Source organism: Phoenix dactylifera, chromosome 17, assembly GCF_009389715.1.
Source record: "Phoenix dactylifera cultivar Barhee BC4 chromosome 17, palm_55x_up_171113_PBpolish2nd_filt_p, whole genome shotgun sequence".
Lineage (NCBI taxonomy): Eukaryota > Viridiplantae > Streptophyta > Magnoliopsida > Arecales > Arecaceae > Phoenix > Phoenix dactylifera.
In genome coordinates, this window is record NC_052408.1 from 9,868,809 (window position 1) to 9,884,814 (window position 16,006).

Consider the following 16,006-nt stretch of genomic DNA (forward strand, 5'->3'; position numbering starts at 1 on the left):
GTGATCGAATTGCGACGCGTGCCACGCTTGGTTGCCATCTTGTCGGATGGTCGGAAAAATGACCATCCCTCGCGCGAATATCATTGAACACCCCTCAATTTAAGCCTCCCCAAAAAACACGGCTAGATTTAAAAAATTTCCAAGAAATTCTGAAAATTTTCAAATTGTTTCAAACTTTTCACCAGCCATTACGTATAACCAAGATATCCTTACTCTTTTTTTTTTTTGGCAACCATCCTCACGAATGAAGAGATTTAGAATGTTTCGAGATATGTACGGTTAGTGATTCTTGTATGTTTTGAGATATGCACAAATAGATGGGTAAAATTCAACATGCTTTAAGATATGTGCATTCAGCGATCCTCGACTTAGTTGGCAAAGTTACCTTATAAAGAAGAAAAAAGCTGGCAAGGGTAGCCAGTGCCGGCCCGAGCGTTAGGCGACCGAGGCAGTCGCCTAAGGCCTCAGGCCAATGGAGGGCCTCCGGGAGGCGTGACCAAAAGGAAGCAAAGGCCCCATGTGAAAACAGGAACAGGAGCTTCCCCCTTGATGGAAGGCTACGAGTCTTCCCCCTTGATGGAAGGGAGGTGGAGAGTTTCCTGGCCTGCAGAGAGGCAATTTGGGAAGTTGGGGACAGTAGTTTTGTTTTGGGTGGAGAGAGAGAGAGGAGGAGGAGGGATTTGGTTGGCTTGATACACGCCTGAAGCCACTCTTATCTTTCATCCCTTCTCTTTTTTGGTTTTAGTCTTGGTTTTCCTTCCCTCACATTACTCCTGATCCAGCTGGGCCATCGGGAAGAAAGATAGAGAGATTGGAGATGGACTTCTTGAGTTCTTGGAGGGTGGAGATTCTTTTAATTTTCTCCTCTGGGTTTCTTCTCCCCTCTTGGGTGGTAGAGAGAGAAAAGGAGGGAGGGGGTTGAATGGCTGCTGTGCTGTGATGTTGCAGTTGCTGCTTGGGTACTCACTTGAAGGGGAGATGGTGGGACGGGACTTTTATTAATTAGATGGAGTGAATTTCCCATAATGCCCCTACTTTCTTTTATAGAGAGGCTTCTTTCTGGACAAATTCTTTTCTTTACCTACCATGAAGTGCCACGGGATGACCTTTTCTTATCCTGCTCTTGCTTGACATGGTAAACAGTATTGCCCAGCATTATCTCAATTATTTAATCAGTTTTATGGCCCGGCAATTATATTTCTGTGTTTCCATTCAAAAATTATATTAAACTGAAAAAATTTTTTGCCTACTTTTGTTAGATTCATGTATCTTTGTTGAAATAGTATACTTGATAGCTATCTATTTTCATATTATTTTTTTAAATATTTTATATTTATTAAAAAAATTTATTATTAAAAAAAAGGCCTCATTCATTGGATTCGCCTTAGGCCCCCAAATGTATCGGGCCGCCCCTGAGGGTAGCAGCAGTAAACTTTAGCATGATATGTGGTGACGCATTTTGTGGATCTACCTTAGAAAATATTTGATGAAGAGTTATGATTTGTAATCCGATTGATAGATGATATATTAAAATAATTATATCTTTTTTACTTTTTATAAAAATAAAATTATGTTATTAGTGTTTATCAATATAGACCAATTAATGTTGGTTTTTTGAAAGGAGTAACTGATAGTTTTTACTACTACCAGGGCTGGTTTATGAGTTTGTGTTAGTCTTGACTTCACACGAACTAATGTAAATTTATAGTCTGTTTTTGTTTGGCTTGAAATAAATAATATTTTTTATGGATAAGCTCCTTAATTGTCTTTGAAATAGTTGGGTGACTTTACTCTATGGAAGTTCTACACAGCAATTGGCAGCCAAAATGTACTCTTGTTTTCCATTGGATGGCTTTAAGCTTTGAAAAGATGACACCGCAGACATTTGCATAAAATCGTCACTGTTTGGGGAGTTATGATTGCCTCCTTCTATTCTCTAGTATAACCTACAAATGTAAACTCAAGCAATGACACACACAATTTTTTTTTTTTTAAAAAAAAAAAGATCATAAACTCATCTCAAGACATTTTCTTGTCTTGAAACTAATAATGTTGACTATCATAATCTGAGTATATTAATCTAGGAAAGAACATTCATGGAATGCAAAAGCTCAAGAAAACTAATCAAAGGCATATATATAGTCATGAAAGAATATATTTGACCAAAGAGCTGCAAATAAACAAGGAGCAACAGTCTCATGGTTAGAGATCACGTCTCATGAAAACTCAATAAAAATTTCTATATTTATTTTATAAGATGAGATAGATTTATTTACATGTTTCATATTTTCTTATACTCCTCCTCATATGTGAGGAAGATTTTTCTTTAATGGGTGACCCAAACATATAAAATTTTTTATTAATAGGAATTAAAGAGTGCAGAAACAGAGTTCGAATTCAGGACCTCTGTTCTGATACCATGTTGAAATCACCATTTGTCCCAAAAACTTAAACTTATTAAATGAGGTAGATTTATTTATATATTTTATATTTTCTTACATTAATCTCTTAGATTGTAACATTCCATCCACCATTTCATGGATAGCAACAAACATCTAGGCAAAGGTAATCTACCTGTCAAAATTGTTCTACCTTCACTATAAGATTTGACACATGAACAATAAAGGAAAATGTTCGTGAGCAATACATTCTCCGTCCAACATGAAACTTGATTAGAACGGAGGATACTTTTTTCGAGCTAGACCTCAATAGGATCTGAACTGATGATTAACTAAATGATTTGTTTGACTTTGAACCCAAAATAGAGGTTGTACCTCTACCGACAAACTCATGGGCTACATTTTTTTTTTCTTGCCCTGGCATTAGTTTGTTAGATCATGCTAAAATGGCGTGCGATCATGGCAACCTCTCAAGATTAGGTAAACCAAATTTCCACCTTATTTTGGGAGACGTTTGTCATCCGTTGAAGCGTTCTAATGCTGACAGGATTGCAGTACATGGGAAGACATCACGATGCTTCTATTTTGGCTATATCTTAGCGTAATCTGAATTTCGCGAACCACTCTGAGGGAGCAATCTGGGAAGCTCTCAAGCACATCAACGCTAATTTTAGAAAATTCAGGGTTATTTGCTCAAGATCTGCAAGCACCGTAAATTTATTCCCATGACGTACGTACATACCTACATGATACGTATGTAAAGATTCACCTCTTGGTGAACTACTTAAAGTTCCTAACTCGCTAGTTGTCGTCCGTTTCAAGCAATCAAATCAAGCTGATCGGACCCAGTCGACAAGAAACCAACCTGATGCCTAAAGGCAACGCCAACGTTCCAATTTGTCGCCTACTTTTTTTTTCATCAAACACCGACGCAATCGCGTGGGGACAGGGCCCTACCAAATCAACGGTTTAATAGGTATCGTGTCCGCGGAGAATTCCCCCACGTGAAAGGGAACCAAATTTATTTGGGGGGACGGGAGGCAGAGGGGGTATCCATCTTATGGCTTGGGAGGTTGTATGTCAGCCGACGAGATATGGTGGTTTGGGTGTGCAGTCTTTGGTGGCGAGGCGTGAGGCTCTAGCGGCATGACACGCTGCTAGAGTGGTGTTGGAGCCTGATGGCATGTGGTCTTCACTTATGAGGGCCAAGTATGGCGATCCAGTGCCGGGTGCTCGGTCGGGGCGGCGCCATTCACCGATTTGGAGGGAGATTTGTGCTAGAGCAGGGTTGGTGTTTCCTGCGATTAGATGGGCCATTGGTGATGGTAGATCTATTGATGTGTTGGAGGACCGGTGGGTGACGGAGCAGCCTATGAGTAGACTTCCGATTACAGTGGACACATCGAGGTTAGCCGGTCTCAGGGTCAGTGACTTGATGGAGCCGGAGGGGGACCGCTGGAGGGTGGAGCTGATTAGGGAGGCTTTCGGGGAGCAGTTGGCGGAGAGGATCCTGGCCCTACCTATTTGTGCCCAGGGAGGGGCGGATAGATTAGTCTGGATGCCGACAGGGCGATCGCAGGTGTGAGCCAGGGATATCCACACATTATTGAGCCGAGAGCCAGCACGACAGATAGAGGGAGGATGGATCTGGAGGATGCGGATTCACCCGCGTGTGGCGCTCTTCATCTGGAAGGTAGCGTGGGGTTGCCTACCGACCATGAGCTTACTGGCATGGCGAGGGGTGAGGATCACTCAGTGTTGTGATGAGTGTACGGAGACTGAGGAGACGATGGATCATGTTCTTTTGCAGTGCCCCAGAGCTAGGGGCATTTGGAGCCGATCGCCCACATTGCTACCCCATTCAGTCGAGTCGACACAGGATTTGATTCATTGGTTGAGAGTGGCTATGCGGCGGCCTAGTACGGTTGAGGCCGGGATCCGGGGGGCATATTTGGCGCGTTCTATCTGGCTGGATAGGAACGCCGGCATTTTTGAGGGCAGGCGGTTACCCCCGCAGATGGTGGTGGACAGAGCCATGCGTCTTGCTAGGGAGGTTTCTCCCACTGCTATTACTTTCTCTTCTGAGATGGCCAGGGACACCTGGGGTACTCTTTCTGCTGTCACAGCGCTCAGGTTCGCCTTAGTCTCTTGGGTACCCCCACCCCTTGGTCATCTCAAAGTGAATTTTGATGGTAGTAGGTCGGCAGACAGGGTGTTAGGAGGAGTTGGCTTTGTTATCAGGGACCATCTCGGCAGTTTGATAGCAGCCGGTGGTTGCCGCGCGCCGGAATTTACCGTAGTCGGTGCGGAGCTGCGGACAGCCTGGGAGGGGATATCCTATGCGAGGCGGGTACTTCGTGCTGAGCACATATGCCTTGAGGGAGACTCCTCTGTGGTGATAGAGTGGATTCGGGGAGTGGACAGATATGGAGATGATCATCCTCTCATCCGTGAGATTCGGAGATTGGCTCAGGAGTCGAGCGTCTTTCAGGCTTCGCATGTTTTTCGGGAGGCGAACAGTGCAGCAGACTGGGTCGCCTCTTTTGCCGCTCGGCACTCCGGAGAGGTCATTTGGACATCGTTAGGAGATATTCCTTCTACGTTGCACTCTTTACTTTATTTTGATATGGCTGGATGTACTCAACTTAGAGCTATATGAATTGCCGTTTTCACCAAAAAAAAAAAAAAAAAAAAGGAACGAAATTTAAAATAATCAATTCATGATAGCCGTGTGATCGAAAATGGACGGATCTTGTTGAACAACCGCCCTGCCACCTATTCAGCTAAGAAGCGCTCCAAGCTGCACGTCGCGTCCATCTAATTTGCCCGGTCGCAACATTGGAAGTATTCTCGCAAATTCTCCCAAAAAGGCAGTTGGAATTTCGTTTTATGAGGGAATAAGTGGTCCAACTGTCAAAATCAGGACCGTTGGATCGTTTAAAAGATCTGTTTTTGTCCCATTCTTAGCCGCTAAGCACCGCCGCGGCATTTTTTTTCCTTTTTCTTTTTCTTTTTTTGAATCGGACGGTCAGGATGGAGTGGCGATCGATCGCACCGACCGGGCGGAGGTTATGCCTCGCGGGGCGGGAGATAACGGGCACGTCGTCGCGGCCCCAGCTCGGATAATCGAGGGAAGGCGACGGCCAACGGCCGGGATACGTCGCGATTGGGAGGGACGAGATCATTGCCGTCGGATCATCGCCGGTGATTGTCGGCGGAGATCCTGGGAGTGGGTCCAAGCTTTCCATGGGATCCGGAGAAGATTGACGCGCTGATCACGACAGAGCGCGACTTTAAATAATTAATTAAATTCAATAATTTTGAACTGGAAGGCTCTTCATCGGGGTGGTCCACGCGGTGCCCGACGTTTTTGGAAAGTAAATCTTTTCTGAATTCTGACGGAGCTTTAAGGACGCTTTACCGGTAACGATGCTCAGCTTTTGGGCTCCCACACTGACGACGCCATTTTTAATCATGGCTATAAAATTGTGCAGATGCTTTTCAGAACTTGATCCAGTTCGCAATCACGGCCGTCCGCGTGTTACGAGACAGCCGAGTGGCTGCACCAATGCGTCGTATGGGACCCAGTGCATCACAGGCCGTCGTATGATACACGGACGACAGGGATTTGCACAGCCGGATCTTCCGGTTCTTTCCCAACTCGAGAGGATCGGCTCGTCAAAGAGGTCCGGCGGCACATCGTCCGAGTCTAGCCGCAGAGATCGAGTCAAAAATAATTTACAGCTGAGTTTTTCTATTAAAATAATATTAGACATCTTAATTTTGGCTTGAACCACTTGGGTCTGAACCGAGGTGATGGCCTCAGCAAATTCTAAGGTGCCGCTTTACTCGAAGTAATAAAAACTAACAATTAAACCAAATTTGCAGTTAGAGAATGGTCGGCATGATCATCTCTATGTACTACTCAGGCGGATTGGTTATATAGTTGTGATCGGCACGATTGTTGCCAAGTTGTTGACGTACAGCCGACTATTACCATATGGTAGGCAAATAGTGCTGAATGAGGTAATAGACGCATGTCTAATCTTATATCAAAAGAAAATCCGGAGATTATCAGATAAACTTATTTTGAGATTTTTCTCTATAAATCTTCTTTCTTCCGCACTATTACTCTGACTTAACCATCATAGAGTCTCTTATCAGAAACTTTTTAACAAGTAGACTTCTTGACTTTAGTATTGATCAGCTCCCATTCACCTTGATTTCATTTGATCTTACATCCCTTCAGTTCTCACTGTCCTCGGAGCGCCCCAAAGGACCATCCATTTGGGCTTCAACATTTTTGTTTTAAGTTTATGATTTATTTTTAATTGTTATCTGTTTTCCAGAAGCAGGAGTTGTTTGAAACGAAATTCTTCCGTAGAGATTATAGTAAAGGATATGGAGTACGGTTACTTACTGCACACGTGCGGATGCCTGCGTGCCCGCAGAGTGAAGAAAGATGATTTGTACCCAGAGGAAAAAATTTTACGAGCTCCCCTGGAAAGCAAAATATGAGGCCGATTCACGAGCGCAAGGCTTTGCGTTCGTCAGCCAAACAGACTAAAACGTGATTAGCCGTGCATCCGGCGAATTTCTCACGCAGGTCTCGCTCATGCATCACCAACAACGCAATGCATCGCATAATGATGTTCACTGGTCACTGCCACACAGGCCATAGTTGTTGAAGAAGTGGCTGCCAATCTCATTCTCCTCTTCAATTCCTCAGTAGGCATGCAACGGGAATGTGTCGACCTATACGCCTTCTAAGAGGACATCAACATCCCCCTAAGTCGATACAATACAATCGGCATTACTCACTGATGACAATTTTTATCTAGACATTTAAGAAATACTTGCTTGATGAGAACTAGAACAAAAATGGAAATAAATGCACAAGAGTCCAGAGCTGCGTGGATTCATGAAAATTAAAACCTTAATCTTGACTGGTTTATAAACTTCGATTTCATTTGAGAGAGGTTGTTGGATTCATGGACAGCTTTGCCTTCACATACTTGGATTTCAAGGTCTGCACGATGGCAATTCGACGACACGCGCCCGGAATGACCCGGCCAACCAACTGCAACGCATCATCTCTGCACTTCTGAAAGTGCCCTGACCGCGCCAAAAGCCATGCGCAGCATATACTAACCGCAATGAAAACTTGTTTAACATTTTACTCGCGTCACCTCATGAAAAATAGGAGATTGGTGCCAAACCAACAGTCATAGATAGGATGGTTCCTCAGGCAAGGAAAAACACATACAACATAAAAGACAATCCTTCCCATAAAGAGCAAACAACTTCACAAGCAGTTCAACACATATATGGTATAGGGAAACCTCAGATGGGCTCCTGCCTTTTTCCAGGAACCTTAAATTACCTGAACAAGTAAAATGGGTGGCCTTGAGCACTGGAATTACAAGTTTGTGAAAGGCAGCATTTTTTAAAAAGAGAGCCACAAGTAAATTCTTGCAGGGCTTTCATGATGCAAATCTCAATTATTTTCAGAAAGAAACTTGAAACCCGATGATAATTTATCCACCATCCTCCCCACTTATTTATCAACCAATGGTGTTACCCCAAGAGGATGATGCGAAAGAGGCTATCTCCGCTCGATTTGGGGTTTCTTGCCAGATAGAACATTCTGGCAACAGCCAAGGGCAAGAAAATGAGCTAATAATACATCCACGATTAAAAGATCTGGAAGATTCCCCCAATCAAAGCCTAAAACTCGGATCCTGTTACCCTCTCACTGACTGTAGAGCCATAAGCAGGTCCACCCTGACGATAACAGATAAGGTACTCCACGGGATAACCTTTGAGTTTGTGTGGCATGATGCCAAGATCGCTAAATGTTAGAGCTGCAGGAAAACAAGGTCATGTGAGCAGGGTAAGTGAGTGGTGGTGCCATTAAATGTTCTTGTGATGATACCAACCATTCTCAGACACTACTGTATCCCCAGTAGGTGCATTGATCTGGTCGAGATTGAATATATCTGGATTGGGCAGAGGAAAAGGAACCTTCTTTAAAAGGAATTCCCGAGGAGATGCGAGTGCCTGCAGTCAACCTCACATTGCTTATTGGTAACAAACAGGGAATAAACATAGGAATGGGTAAAATGAAATATTTCTGCAAAAAACAGTAGTTAACAAACAAAAGGTTAGAAAGTTAATGCTGATGAAAATTAAAATGGCATAGCCTCCAAACAGGCATTCCTTCCTCCTTGGAACCTAAAGTCAGTTATAACCGTACAGCTACTTAAAGGGCTAAACTGGAAAATACCAGTTAACCAAAAAAAATCAAAAATGGCATAACAACTCCCCCTCACACCGCCTCCCCCACCAAAAAAATAAAAATAAAAAAAAACTCAACCCAAAGTCTTTGATGCTTAGAAGAAGATTCACACTCTCATATTTATTTTTGTGTGAAGTTTAGACAGTCCTAAAAAGGAATGGATTGCTTAATCTAGTTGTAGAGTCCATAGTTATAGGTAGGCTGGAAAGTGAGCAGTATTTTAGGTTTTTGATTTTTAGGTTGATTATGAGTCCTTTTTTTTTAAAGTCAAATTGTGTCAGTTTGAATTGAAGGTTTATTATAAATACCTTGAAGAGCCCTTCTCAGGACTACACAACATTGTTTTCATGTTGATGCCCACAATTAGTGGTCTATGAAGAGTGCTTGTTTTGGTATGATTTATGTTTTTATGATAATAAAAGATTTGGAAAACACCTTCTCTCCAAAGGGCCTAATTGCGCTCTCTTTCCCCTCATTTTCCCTCAAAATCTTCAAGTCCTTCCATCTTTTCTCTCCTCCTCCCTCTACCACTTTGACCCCTTTTTTCAATGGTCTATTATTGTGTTGAACAACTGGAATCAACCAAGATCTGATCTTGAGGTGAAATATAGCCTTCAAAGCACATATAAAAGACCTAAATGCAATTAAACAATCAACTTTATTATTAACATGTGAAACAAAATTACAGAATACATTCTTCATGATGAACCTGAAAAGTTTCTATAAAGGTCGTGATAGATTTGGAAATAAGAAATTTATCAAACTGTATCATTTTCTTACCTTTGCAATGGGAAAAGGAACCTTCACATACCGTGGCCATTCACGAATCATATCATACATTAGTTCAGCCTGAGACATGCTTGAGAGCTTAGTAAGAAGTGCTTGTTGATTGTTGAAACAAAGAAATGGGAACTATAGCCAACAAATCTTAACCCAAATCTGTTTTGGGCTTTAGAATTCCTATAACCGTTCAATGGTTACAACATTTGCCAATGTATTTAAAAGCAAATAAAAGTTGTTTCACAACAATTACCAGTTGATGTACAGTAAAAACCTCCGGTCCACCAAGCTCATAGACCTTCCCCATACTGGAACTGTCATCCTTCAAGGAGGCTATGATGGCTGCAGCTACATCAACAACATAAACTGGCTGAATCCTGCAAATTTAATTTCAATTAGCTGTAACCTGCAGGTATACCAGGGGTTTATGTTGGTGCAGGAAAGAAAGGGAAAAAAGGAGGGGAGGGACTACTATATGCCATGATGATGGTAGCTAAATCCAAAACAACTTCTAACAATAAGTATGTAATCATGCATACTTTGTAGATCCATCACCAATGAGTGGAAGAAAGCTCCATTTTTTCACAAATTGTGCCCATATGTTCAATATCCGATCTTCAGTACCAATCATGATTCCAGGTTTCATGATTGTGGCCTGAAAACGAAGCATGCACATTTAGTAGTCTAGGATTCTGATGCAACATGATGAACAAAAAGCTATCCATCACTGTGCCACTGAAGAACCCGGGGAACATTCTCATACAAGTTTTGACAGTAATTTTCACAATTTCCACCATTCCATGACAATGATGGAACAAATCATGTATTTAACCACTATTTTTCAAGCAATACTTGAAAATAAGCTGACACCATAATACCCCAAATCATTTACACTAGGACTGTACAGATAAAGACCATGGTCATATGACATCCACGCCGTATTGACGCTGAAAACCATCCAGTTATGCAGAATTTTCCCACAACATCCATGTCTTTTACTAGATTAATGACATAAATTTTAGAAAATTAGAGTGCTAAAGGTATCATGATTCATGAAAGTTCTAAAATGAATCTTCTTTGAGAATGGAAGTAAATATTCTATTCTCTTAGCTGTGTAAGATATAGTCCAGCACGTAAGTCTGATTGTGTGATCATCACAATTCAAAACTAAATGTAGATTTGACTTTTAAATAAATAATAAGTACAGTTTACAATTTGATAAACATGAAACATCTAATATAAAATCCATTACATTAAGTTGCTTCTCCAAATATTCTCCAATTTGTTCACAGCCCCCAAAAGCAACTAAACAAGTACTGTAAGGGTAGACAATATAAAACCACATATAGGCAACTTATATTGAGCAAAAAAAAAAATGCACAGGAATACATAGAAAGAAGTTAACCTCAGGAAATGTTCTCAATACAGATTCCTCTGCAGCAGCTTTTGCCCTCAACATTCTGGAAGGAGATGATGAAGATGCTCCTAAGCAAGAAACTTGTATGAATCTCATGATGCCACCATGTTCTTTAGCAATCTGCTTGATGTTAAAGGATAAAAAAAGAATCATATTCATATAAGAAATGGTAGAAAAGCAGTTTAATTCCACTGCAAATATGTTAGATTGTCATCCAAGCAATAAATTGAGCAAATTTAGCAAAAAATTGCCTTAAAAGAGTACGAACATGATGCAAACTCAAGATATCAGGCAAGACTTAACGAAAATAAAACCAAACAAGAATCAGAGCCCACAAAAGGGAAAGAAAATGCCTAGAGCAATATAAAACGCAAGAGCCAGCTATGCAAATCCTTGGTTATGCCCAAAGGGAAAAAATGAACAAGTGTTATGCCGGATGAACCTGTGGCGACTTATAGTTAAAACATTCTGGACTCAGATGATTCATTATATTACTTCTGAATTAATTTATTATAGTTTGTAGGATTTCTTCAGTTGCTTCTGAAACTTCTGATTAATATTTAATTAACAAAGATTAGAACATGGCATGTCGAGAGGGTGCCAACTCGAAGCTGGCAAGATATGTAGAGTTCCCTATTTGGCATCAACTGGCATAATGGTGTGGCAAGCACCAGAGCACAGCTGACAGTCTGTCAGCACGCCACTGCTGCATGTCAGTAAGGCACCGGCATGATATGTATCATGCCGTGCAGACCAGCAATTTAATCAAGCTATCTACAAAAAGAAAAAAAAAACATGCTAACTATGACCTTCTAAGAATTCCTTGGGGAAAAAAATCAAACTCTTGGAAAACAATGGCAAAATAGCGAAAGAGTCGAAACGAATGAAGAAAGATGTCTTGCTGCAGGCGAGGCTGTAGTCTATAGGCTTACAAATACACCAAATGCAACCTTCAGTTTCATGCATTTCTCGCCACAAGATAGTATTCATGTTGACTAATGAAATGTTTCATGCTTTATTTTCAAGCATTGTCCCATATTTATTTTCAATGCAGCGAACACAATCAATTAATACGGGATCCAACCTTAATTGATATAGGATAAACAGGTTGATATCAGTGTTTTTCCATGTACAAGAGATCTCAGTAAAGGTTGACGAGATTATTTTCTATATAGCATAGATACTATAAGGTCAATATGACAAAGTAATAGAGCTGAATCCTAGTCATTTGTTCTATAACTATAACGAAGCCAGCTGGTGTGAATTATTGTCTACAACTAGAATTACCTAGATCATGAAGCACAAACTTGGGTTGGTGACTCAAAATTTTCAATCCTAAATACCTCTGCAATAAAGGAAGCAAAGGAATAGCAAATGTTAAGTAATAAGTAGAGATGCAACTTGGACAGGTTATAGTTTGCTTGGGTTGGTGACATGTGTTTGACTGGGAAGGGTTTTAGTTGAGAATTTTCCGTCCAATTTCAAGTTGGGTTGGGTCTGGGTGGAATGCTTGGGCAAACCAATCCAATTCAAGTTTGCATGGTTGGACTCCTAACCCAACAGGACCCCAAAATAAACCATAACAAGAGCTCAAAGTTTAATCATTTAACTCACGATTCTATAATAGAGCTTCCAATCCAACCTAAATATACGCTGGAGAAAGAAAGGTTGTATATTTCCTACTTTCAGGAATAGCGGGACGGGTCTAAAGAAATACCAGATATAAAGTACAGAAGTCAATACGGCAGTACTGAGCTATGGAAAGTCTTTCAAAAGAAGCAGTCCCTGTGCCTTAATAGCTAAAAATCATCGCTGAGCGGAGCTTCGCTTTGGATTGGAGGAATAAGGCTTATGGTATTGCAAAGCGAAAAAGTCTTATTCCACGAATGAGGTTTGTCTCTTTCTATCGGAATTGCTGCTTTCACTAATTACCCAAAAGAGGAACTTCCTTTTTCACGGAAAGCAAGGAAGGCAATAGAATTCACATTCCTAGGGAGGGCATCCCTGCCTAAGTCCAACCTTCGAGGAAAACCAGTTAGTAGAAGAGCCGTTGACAAGCACCGAAAAGTGAGTGTCTTCTACGCATCCCCGAGTCCACTTGATCCATTTCCACTGTCAAATCAACCCAAGCTAGTTGATTGATCCAACCTCACTCAGCCCGATCCGAACTGTATATAGCTTGAAAATTTTGGAAAATAGGCCAGTTTGGTTTTGGATGGTCAGATACATTAAATTTTGTGGCATTATTAAGTACTAGCTAAGGAATTGGAACTTAAATGGATTGTTGAAGGGGATGTCAAGAAGGATCTTAAGTGGATGAGATTGATTTGATGGAAAGATTAGGCTTTCATCAAACAAGACAGACACAATATAGAGATAGGGAAACAGGGAAAATGGGGCTGATTGATTATTATACGATGAAGTTAATTTAAACATATAATTCTATGCTTTTACTTCCCAATTTGGGAAGGCCGTGTTTACATAATAAATGAGAATGTTGGACACCAAGTTTCCTCCACTTTCACATGGATATTCACAATACATTAACCAAGAATATTACATAATTTTTTTTGCAACTTGACATAATGCAACTCTGCCAGCCAAAATGAAAATTCTAAATCACTAAGGAGGAACATTAAGCATCTCTTCTGGTGATTTATATCATTTTGTACAATTACACATCAGAAAAACTTAATGAAACAACATACCACTGCAAGTTGCTCGGCCATGGCATGGTTAACTTCTTCAAAGCTGTAGTTTCTTGTCTCATATTCCCTTCCTTCCACCAGAAAAAAACAATCAGATATATGCATCTCATAAATATATTTTATAATCTTAACATATATAAAGTACATTATATATACCAATAAGATTCAAAACCACATTTGCCTTGGCCATCACAGCTTTAATTGAATTTTCATCTTTTGGATTATACTTCATTGGGACAATCTGAGAGGCCGAAAAGAAAAACTAAAAATGATCCAGATATAAAAGTTTAAACAAAAATAGATGTGACATATGCAAAGAACCCAAAATTATAAGCTAGAGGTACCATTGGATGCAACACCGAATCAAAGAAAACTAAAACTAATTTTAGTACCTGACCCAAATCACCCATCAACTTGAGGTGCCGGTGAGAATCCTCAGAGCCTCGAAAAGGAACTAGGACTTGTGACCCCATTTTAGCTGCTCATTAGCAAAAGACAAATTCTGTGATCATCATTTCTGAGAACTGGAAAGCAAAAATCATAAACTTTCCATCTTCTACTTAAAAGTCAGCATTTGACAGGAACAGAAGCAAATTTTGTGCTCAAACAGCAGGTCCCACAAAACCAATCCATAACTTAATACGTTATTGCCACATCCATAATCACTATGCCTTATCCACCATAGGTGGAATCATCTTTATAACTTATCCTTACCACTCACTCGTATCAGAGGCAAGCCCTACAGCACAAATCTATTGCCATGACAGGTGAAGAGAGAAGTGTGGGAATCAAGTCCATGTTAAATCAGTCAGAACAGAATTATATTGTTAAAGATAAGCTTCTCCAGAACTCACCAAGCTGTTGGACAACATAACGACCAAGAAACCCAGTAGCTCCAAACACCGTTGCAACGATTCCACTGCCAAAATGGGTACCCAATTTCCAACGAAATAACCAAACCAAAAAACTAAAAAAAAAAATCTATATAATGCATTACAATTACTTGAATCAAAAGTTGAACCCCATAAATTAATTACACCACAGAATAAGAAAATCTTGGAATGAATGCAACATCAGAATGCAGCTCAGCGTACAATAATAAGCCGCCCAATCAGAATCAACGGTGCATAACAGGCAGCAATGGACTTCTCCATCCACATCACCAAGATCAAATCTTGATCCAATACAAGCCAGCAAGGAGATAAAAATCATCACGCTTTAGGCCAAATCAGTTTGATCCAAGGTTACCCATTTCAAAATTTCTTAAAACAAAGTCTTTAGGGACAGCAGAACCAAGAAACAAGAAAGAATACAAAGAAATGGCGGATAAAAGGGCAAATTTTACCTCACAGACGACCTTCCACCTGTGCCCTTGCGGACGAGATGCCCCGCTCCCTTAACGGAAATGGTAGAGACATGCCGCGGGTGGTCGATCCCGTACCCTGATAGATTCGTAAAAAAGACCCATCAAATATTTTAAAAAATAAGTATGAATATGGACAAGAACAAGAAAAGAGAGGAACCCTAGAAAGAATTGAGCTCTTCGAAACCCTAGACGATAGATCGATGGGAAGGGGAAGGAAACGAGGAGGGAGATTACCGTCGGATGAAAGAAGATAGATGGGTTTGAAAGGAGAGAGAGCCGGATAATGATCAAGAAGTCGCTTCCCGGAGCGCCTCCAGCAAACCTGCATCGTTTCGGAGGAAGAGAGAGAGGGAGAGAGAGGAAGAGGAAGAGAGAGAGAGAGAGAGAGAGAGAGAGAGAGAGAGAGAGAGGAAGAGGCAGAGACGCAGAAGAGAGAAGAAGAGTGAAGATTTTGGGAAGGGGAGTAGCGTGGACGGTGGTATAGAGGCCTGAAGGCTGTTTTGCTGCTTGGTCCAACTTAGGCTGGAAACGGGCTCGGGCCCGCCCGAGGCCGGTTAGGCTGGGCTGACTTCGGGCTTTAAGTATGGAGCCCATTTATTTTTCGGTCTGGGCACAAATGTCATTGGCTCTGTCCGGGCCCATCCGTGCCCCAGCCGAAAAAAGGGCCGACTTAGAGCCCGAATGCAGGCCCGATCCCATTGGGTTAGCATGACCCAATTTATTTTTTGGCCCTTGCCTTTGGGTTAGCATGGCCTACCATATCCTTTGAAAGTATTTTTTGCATTTGTGAATGGGTTGATGCCATATATTACCAGGTAGTTCTCCTTCCCTCTCTTACAAAAAAATTAGGGTATCCGCATTTTTCAGAAGTGCAGCAAAGGAGTCTAATTAATCCTCAGGGTGAAGAAGCCGAATACTGACATTAATTACATATGCTAATTTTGAAGCATGTTTCCTTGCCAAGAATGTTGCCTCTGTCTTCTTTTAATTCTTTTAGTAGTTGGAATCATAACCAAATTGCCTGATCTCAAAGCAGTC

At 41.2% G+C, this 16,006-nt stretch overlaps 1 protein-coding gene across 1 annotated transcript; it reads right to left on the bottom strand.

The window, feature by feature from the left end:
- Window positions 1-7,662: 7,662 nt before the first annotated feature.
- LOC120104214 (NADH dehydrogenase [ubiquinone] 1 alpha subcomplex subunit 9, mitochondrial-like) lies at window positions 7,663-15,378 on the bottom strand. Its single transcript, XM_039114950.1, has 12 exons — window positions 15,203-15,378; window positions 14,948-15,044; window positions 14,457-14,521; window positions 13,995-14,080; window positions 13,759-13,843; window positions 13,603-13,673; window positions 10,883-11,014; window positions 10,017-10,132; window positions 9,731-9,854; window positions 9,478-9,546; window positions 8,339-8,459; window positions 7,663-8,263 (listed from the first exon to the last, which is right to left on the bottom strand). Exons 1-12 carry the CDS (start codon window positions 15,294-15,296, stop codon window positions 8,127-8,129), a joined length of 1,197 nt encoding a protein of 398 aa, XP_038970878.1. The 5' UTR covers window positions 15,297-15,378; the 3' UTR covers window positions 7,663-8,126.
- Window positions 15,379-16,006: the final 628 nt, after the last annotated feature.